The sequence below is a fragment of the Psittacula echo genome, assembly GCF_963264785.1.
Source record: "Psittacula echo genome assembly, chromosome: 4".
In the NCBI taxonomy this organism is placed as follows: Eukaryota; Metazoa; Chordata; class Aves; order Psittaciformes; family Psittacidae; genus Psittacula; species Psittacula echo.
This window is the reverse complement of record NC_137738.1, coordinates 116649703-116657929: the sequence shown is the minus strand read 5'-3', so window position 1 is coordinate 116657929 and position 8227 is coordinate 116649703. Positions and strand designations below refer to the sequence as shown.

The 8227-nt window shown below is 40.4% G+C and overlaps 1 protein-coding gene across 4 annotated transcripts in view; it reads left to right on the top strand.

Moving 5' to 3' along the window:
- Positions 1-3385: 3385 nt before the first annotated feature.
- The window catches only part of PLCB4 (phospholipase C beta 4), a gene marked incomplete at its 5' end in the record, with an annotated part of 89615 nt that continues 84773 nt past the window's right edge, over positions 3386-8227 (top strand). For all 4 annotated transcript variants that reach the window (XM_080616260.1, XM_080616258.1, XM_080616259.1 and 1 more), the window contains 2 exons: positions 3386-3469; positions 7869-7949. In XM_080616260.1, the coding sequence (XP_080472386.1) occupies positions 3386-3469; positions 7869-7949 (165 nt within the window). The remainder of the gene's footprint in view (positions 3470-7868; positions 7950-8227) is intronic.

Sequence of the window (8227 nt, the reverse complement as noted above, 5' to 3'; positions counted from 1 at the left end):
ATTTTCTTCACCTTCTGCACAGCTGCCAAAGCATATGGCTTAGAAATCTTGTTTGTTACAATTCATCTGACTCCTTGCTACATGTACTCAAGCCATCATTCCCTCACGCTTCATCTGCCTCAGTTCATCTGGAAACTGAATTGACCTGTGAGAGAGCAGAGCTAGAGAAGAGATTGGTAAGGCAGTAAATAACAAAGAGCTCGAGTTCCTGGGACAGAACTTGATTGCTTGATAAATAATGAGCAATCAAGAATGTTTTCTTGCAGCTACATGTAAGGTTATGCAAATAAGACAGGTTGTAATGATGGTTTGTGTGATAGAGGAATGTGCTGGGGCTCCTGTGCCCTGGTCTCCATATCCCTGCCTTCAGAAGGGCAGCTGGAAAAGTGGAGATCTGAAAGATGGGCATCCAACCTTCAGCAGAACCTGAAGGGCTCGATCTACTTAATTTATCAGTGATGAAGTAACAAGACAGCTTCATCATACTGTGAGTACCCAGGCAAGGAGAAGACATCTGTACAGGAGGGATTTTTAGAGAGCTGTGTTTCAGTGACTGAATGATGAACTCAGAATAGTCCAAATTGGTACCAAAGTGCATGTGTGCAGCGCTCAAGTAATTAGTCTTTCTGAAAGATGTCTGTTCAAGCCCTGCTTCCATCCAGGATTCAGAGTGCCAGATGCTGGACCAAATGTTATGATGTGTCTTACATACGAGTTCAGAGCAGTTGCAGAGATTTTAGGTTTTAAAATCTGTGTCTGTATGTTGGTCAGGGTAAGTAGAAAAGGGCGAAGGCCCTGTATATGGGTGAGGGACTGTGGGAGAGTGTTCTTCACAGTCTTAAAAGTGTCATCACATTTGTTACATTTTAGCACAGAGCACATCTGCTTTTCCCAGAAGGATTTCCCATGCTGGCAGCATGTCTTGCTGCATGAACCAGCTGTCATTTCAAGTCACTTTTCTTCTTGGGAACATTCTGATAGTAAAAGTCGTTTAAACTGATGAAGAACTGGTCAGCAAATGGAGTGTTTATCACTTCAGGTGTGTAAATCCAGATTAATTTTCCTTTAAGGATATTTTTCAAAGACACATAAGGATTTGTTGTATAACAAGGGGGTTGTTGGTTCTGGTTTCAACTTTGCCATTAACAAAGAAGTGAAGTCAGAAAAGAGCTTCCTGAAGCAGTGGTTCTCTAAATGTAGTTTGCTCTAAGAACAAGCACAAAGATTTCAAGGTGGTATGATTATACTGAACTAAAGTGTGAAGTCTGAGCTGTGCAGAACAAGGCATCATCATGCTGCTGCGATGGGATGACTGTCCTGTTATGCAGCTTCCTCCATCGAATGAGGGAAAAACAGCTCTCTGCTGATCTAAACTGGAAGACACCCTAAAGTTGTAAGTCTGTTTTTAAAACATACTAAAAATTCACTAATTTGGCACATTCCCTGAAAGGATCTTAAAGCATCTCATGGTCTCTGAGTCTTAAATATTATTTAGTCCCTTTTTGTTTTTATTGGAGAGTCCAGATATGTCAGTTTGAATTTTGTTCACATTTTCAACAGAAGCGAATACTTAATGGTGGTACATAGAACTTTGATACTTATGGAGAAGGAATTCATTTCTCTTACTCCCAAGGCTTTGGAAACCTTGATACCTGTTTTTGCTATTCCTGTATCACTGACCAAGAAAGGGCAGGAGATAGGGATGGGCAGCTTCAAAATGTATTTTGCGTTTTTCTTTAGTAGTAAGGATATTTTTCAATATAAAACCAAAAAAAACAACAGTTGTTAAAGCCAGTATTGGACAGTCTTTTAACAGCATCCTCCGAGTTCCTTTGTTCTGGTTCCTTTTCTTGTTAGGACATTTTTGATGCGAATGAAAACAAGATAGAGAAAGAGGATACAACAAAGTTATTTTTATTTCTTTTAAACACATCTATTCCAGGTTTAAAGTTCAGTCAAAGCAGACATTTCTGTCTAAGAACATTGTGAAAGCATTATTATCTAATCGGTAATATTTTAGTCTGCTCTTCAGGGTTTTGGCATACACAGACACTACAAAGATGGTTTGCACAGCACAGATCACACGTACTGTCATGCTCTCTCTGGAATTTGATGTATGGTTTTTATTCTTCTCACTTAGCCAACCTTTGCATGGGCTGGGTGCCTGCACTGTAATGGAGTGAGAACTGTACTGGTTCCACTTAACCCCGTATCATGCCCCTAGGCATGGTCAGTAGTAGATGAACATTGTCATTTATAATGGGTTTGAACAGGGGAAGTTCAGATTAGATATAAGGAAGAAGTTCTTTACTGTGAGGGTGCTGAGGCGCTGGCACAGGGTGCCCAGAGAAGCTGTGGCTGCCCCATCCCTGGCAGTGCTCAAGGCCAGGTTGGACACAGGGGCTTGGAGCAACCTGCTCTAGTGGAAGGTGTCCCTGCCTGTGTCAGGGGATTGGAACTGGATGAGCTTTCAGGTCCTTTCCAACCCAAACCATTGTATGATGATTCTATAAAGGGATAACCAAGATACTGTGTGCCCTAGATGGCGTTAGTGGACAGGAACTGTGCAGATGCACTTCAGAACAAATTAACTTTGGAGTATGTAGTGGGGGCGCTTTCTGGTTTCAAGCAGCGTGCCCTAGAAGACACCCAGGTGTTGGAAAGGATGCTAAATAGTTGGGTAGTTTTATTGTAAGGTCCATATGTTATGACTTCTGTGTTGTATTCTAAATTAAGTGTTTTGTTCACATTCCTAAACTTGCAGAAATGCACAATACTAGAAGACAGTATTTTATTCTAGTAGTAGATAAAATACTAGAAGCTAATTTTATTTAAAACCATATATGCCTAAAGAGACTTTTTCCCTCTGAATTTTGACCTATATATATATCTTGAGTTATGTGTAAAATACTACTGAAAATACCAAGGACTTTATTTAATATAAATGGATTTTGCAGTGCAATAAATGGAACAAAATCTGTCCATGTAGGATCTAATGTTTTCCAGTTAAAAAGCAACACTGGTGTATTACAGGTTGTGGCATTCTGTATCACTGCGGGCTGCATTAGTCTCAGGCTCATTTTATTCTAGAAGTGATGTAGCAGATATTTAAGCTAAAGGAATGTTACCATGCAAGTGGTTTTTAAATAATTAAGTTCAGACACACATTTTACAGGTATTTTTCCTTTTGAAGTTATGAAACAAAAATGCTCTCATGAGGAAAACTCTTGATTTGGAAATGCACTGGGGCTTTTCAATACTTTTGTGTGAAAGGAAATGCCAAAAGTAACTTTTTTTCCTGCTTAGACTTTGACATATTCCTTTTAAAAGACAGTACTTGAACTCTGCTTTGTTTCATTTCATTTCAGGTTTTCCTTCTCTAATCATGGCAAAACCTTATGAATTTAACTGGCAGAAGCCAGTTCCCTCCTTTATGCAAGATGGAGCTGTATTTGATAGATACGAAGAGGTAAGAGGCCAGTTGTGTTTCATTTGCTATTCTCTTTTAAATATGTAGCTGCTACAGAATATTTAATGGTTTACTTTCATTGTACACAATGAAGCTCCAGCAATGTGTATGGGGAGAAAATACCAACACACCGTATTGCTCCATTTTTGCTTTTCCAAGAAATAACTTGACAGTATATTTAATCCCTCTAATTTGAAATAAGCCCCAAGGAAGAGAAAGGGAGATTTGGATCAAAATATCTGTCACATGTATAAAGCTCTTATCTTTGCAGATTCATAGAGACTATTACTGAACAGAATGAATCCTTTCATCTATCAAATGGGAGGGGATATGTCTTTTTTAATATATAAACTGAGGACCTGCATCATCTCACAAGGGAAAATAAGAGAACACAAAACATTATGTTCTGATTCAAATGCATCATTAGAGATCTGGAGTGGTTTTATCTACTTTGGAAAATCAACCTGTACTCTATCCGAAAGATGATTACTTCAATCCTGCTTTCAGCTGTGCTTTAATCCAAATTTATTAAAGGAATGCAAACCAGCGCATTTTACACAGACAGCTGAAATAAAGTGCAGAGGCATTTATGTTATACCCAGCATCGATGTGCCCATGAGAATAATTTTATCAGGGTCTACTCTTAATTGTGTTTGGACAAGAAACCTCTAGAAGTTGAAGGTATCTCAGAAAGTGCCTTCAGGGATATAAGTATTTTCTTCTTATCTTCTGAAATGTGAGTAAAAGGTAATTTTTATTGTGAGGCCTGCCAAGGTAGGGATAGTTGGTTTACTCTATTTGCAGTTTGGGGGACAGATAAGCTAAGAAGATACTAGTGGAAATTGCATTCCTTAGAAAGGAGGTTCATAAAAGCTTTATTTTTCTTCAGCAAATAGGGCTCCAGAAACTCAGTCTGTGAGGATCCAGGTTGTTCTCTTGCACCTTAGATGAGAAACAAAGGATGGGCAGATAGAGTAGAAAGTTGAAGTACTCAAGTTTTGGTGTGAGATCAGGACTGCTTGGTGAGGCACCTGGGTCCTCGATGTGGTGATATTGAGAATAAGACATCTCAAAAAGGAGCACTTTTGCACTGTATTTCAGCGTACCCAGCAGGCACCTCTGTGAGACTAGGTAATGCTGGGCACACATAGGGTGAGATGGTAGCATCAGAAGTCTTGCTCCTTGCAGCTGAATTCACTGCCTTTCAAAACCCTGTAGAAAAGGAGGTCATGCTTGCCACCTGTTGAGTTAAATGTTGTTTGTTTATCCACGTGATATTCTGTAGCTGCATTGCTTGCTGCAAGTTTGCTCCAGGTTTGCTACGGTACAGTTGGAAGCCTGGTTTGTTTCTTTGAAGGAGACTCTTCTGGAAAGGAACATTAAGAGGCTCTCACATAGGTAACGAACTGCATATTTTATCTGCAGCTTTACAGGAATCATAGAATCATAGGATAGTTAGGGTTGGAAAGGGCCTTAAGATCATCTAGTTCCAACAATCAAGAGCTGTACAAAACCCGAAGTGACTCAGAAGTTAAGATCTGTAGCTTGTAAAGCATGAGCACTTGATGGTGTGACCGATATTATCAGATGTATTATGCAGTTGTCTTGTGGTGGTAACTTGATAACCTACCCAAGAGAGAGACCATTGTTTTAGAAATGCTCTGTAAACATAGAATCAAATAGCAAGATCCAATCCCGATGCTACAGGGCTTGCTGTTTTCAAGACAATTGTTTCGGGCTTCTAATTGTCATGGCAATTCTGTACCTAATTCTCCACCTAAAGGTCATGTTGGCCAGAAGAGAAGTGGCAATTGAGCTAAGGTTATAGAGCAGGCTTGTGTAGAACTAGGGCTCAAGTTTCCTCCTACAGGGTCTGGTGATGGAGCAGCTCTGATACAGCATGAGAGGCCCAAGTTTCCTTGAATGACTATGAAAATCTGGGTCATTGTCATGTGAAGCAGTGTCTTGGTCCATCTTTTGCAGATAGAAGAGTCTCTGAACTGGAAGGATTACAAAATTATGGAGATACTTTTGGAGCCAAGCATGATCATGTTTGACTGCTGCAAAATTCTCGTCTAGAACAGGGTTATTGCAGGAGAATTTGGGAACTAAAAATCAGACTTGGTTAGGAATTTTACTGGTCAGGTTACATCTACATGGTCTGATGGTAGGTGCTGTTTACCATACAGGAAGGGAAATTGCAGAAGAAGTATTTTGATAAATAGAGTCAAGGCTGGGGTGAAACAACATGCAGTTCACAGGCACCTCGGTGAAAACAACGGCTTTGATATATCAAGAGCTTTTTGATAGATGGGGACACAGTAAATGACAAAGAGTCTGCCTTTTAATGTCTGAGTAATCTTTCTGAGAAATGCAAGAGATACTCATTTTGATTGGTAGCTACCTGCATTTTTACATGAAACAGAACTCCAAGGGCTGTAAAACTAGCAATATGAGGTGCCTGGCAACTCTTCATCAGTCTCTGTAGTGATAGGACAAGGGGATAATGGGTTCAAACTTAAACAGGGGAGATTTAGATTAGATATAAGGAAGAAATTCATTCCTGTGAGGGTGCTGAGGCACTGGAACAGGTTGCCCAAGGATGTGGTAAATGCTCCATCTCTGGCAGTGTTCAAGGCCAGGTTGGACAGGGTCTTGAGCTGCCTGATCTACTGTGAGGTGTCCCTTGCTTGGGGCAGGGTGTTAGAACTGAATGAATTTTAAGGTCCTTTCCAATCCAAGCAATTCTGTGATTCTATATGCAGTGTTTGGGAATACTATCCCCTTTGGCTGTGCCCATCTAGGAGGGTTCGAAGACATTACCCAACTGTGGATCCAGGAGCTCTCTTGCCTTCGTGCCCAGCGTCTAATCAGGATAAGATCTGACTTGTACGTGACCATTCCTTAGCCCACCCAATGCCCTTATTCCATGGCAGAAGCCAAAAAGGCACCTGTAGCTGCCCCCAGCGTCCTGCATTCCAGGTCAGGCTGGGGAGCTGCCTCTGAGTAACCCAGCGAGAACAGACTGTCCTGAATACACTTACTGATTTGAAAGCATGCTCCATCCATTGAGAGCATTGCAGTTTTTGTTGCCTAAATTCAAATTGCCCTGCATGCAAGTCTCTGAAATCAGCTGTGTGTATTCACGAGCTTGCTGCCCTTGCTATATGCACAGGAGAGGACGTTTCACACAGGTACCTCAGTCTTCAACACAGAACAAAGCCCTGATCTCTGGTACAGTAAGCAATGCTGTAGCCTGCACACGTTCTTTTTGGTTTGCGGAAGTCAGGAAGTCCTGGATCCTTTTTGTGAAAAAGTGATTGATTCTGCACAGTGTTATCCTGCATTTGAGCTTAATTTATGATGCGTTAATTGAGGCTGGAGGTGTGTGGAGGAAATCTCTTCTGTTAATTCAGCTAATCTGATTTTGTTGCCTTGTCTCTTTGCTATGCCATTTGGTCTTGATTCCTCTACAATTTAATATCCTTCAAACTCTGGCTAAAAGAAATGCTCGCGGCGTGTTTAATGTCATAGTCTAACAGAAAAGGGCTTCCCAGATTCTGAACCTCAAAATGAAATGTGGCCATTTGATCCTGAAGGTAGCGTTGGCAAATTACATATTTTTAGCCTCTAGGTAGTTTAAAGCATTTAATTTTCAATACATTTTTTGGAGTTCCATTTCGTTCAGGTTTTGTGTTAGGTAAAAATCACTGCTTCTGTTAAACAAAATAAATCTTTGTAATTGCACAAAGTAGGAAAATATTAAGTCTCAAATGGCAGCAAAAAGACTAGTCATTATTAGTATGATGACAGGCTGAGAAGGTTGGGGCTGTTCAGCCTGGAGAAGAGAAGCTGTGTGGAGACCTCGGAGCAGCTTCCAGTGTCTGAAGGTGGGGGGCTACAAGGATGCTGAAGAGGGACTCTTCATTAGGGACTGTAGTGACAGGACAAGGGGTAACGGGTTCAAACTGAAACAGGGGAAGTTTAGATTGGATCTAAGGAAGAAATTCTTTACCATGGGGGTGGTGAGGCACTGGAATGGGTTGCCCAGGGAGGTTGTGAATGCTCCATCCCTGGTAGTGTTCAAGGCCAGGTTGGATGAGGCCTTGGGTGATATGGTTTAGTGTGGGGTGTCCCTGCCCATGGCAGGGGGGTTGGAACTGGATGATCTTAAGGTCCTTTCCAACCCAAACCATTCTGTGATTCTCTGATTATATGATTAAAAATGATTACTTTTTAAAAAGCCTGCCTTCTTCATTTCTGTTGGCTTTGGGAATAGCAAAATCTCCAGGAAGTTATCTGGGGAGAAATGTAACAATCTTTTATTTTGGAACAATAAATAAATTAATGACATTTGTCAAACTGATGGAAATAATGGTTTGTGTTTTCTTTTCTATAGGAATCTTTTGTCTTTGAAAGCAACTGTCTCTTCCAAGTGGATGAATTCGGCTTTTTTCTGAGCTGGAAAAGTGAAGGAAAGGTATAGTACAATTATGTCGGGAATATGTAGTAGATATTATTGCACTTGGTTTATATTCTGGCTGGTTTTTATATATGTAAAACACTGTTAATTCATTTACAAAACTAACCTTAGTGCTATTCTTTAAAAATTGACTGAAGTAAAGTGTTTAAGAGGGAATTACCAAATCAAAAACGGAAATGCAGTGTTTAGTGTTAATTAACAGTGTCTGCAAATCAGACTCATTGTTTATTTGGCTGCAGTTCCTAATGGAGCCCTGTGTCAATAGACCTTTGAAC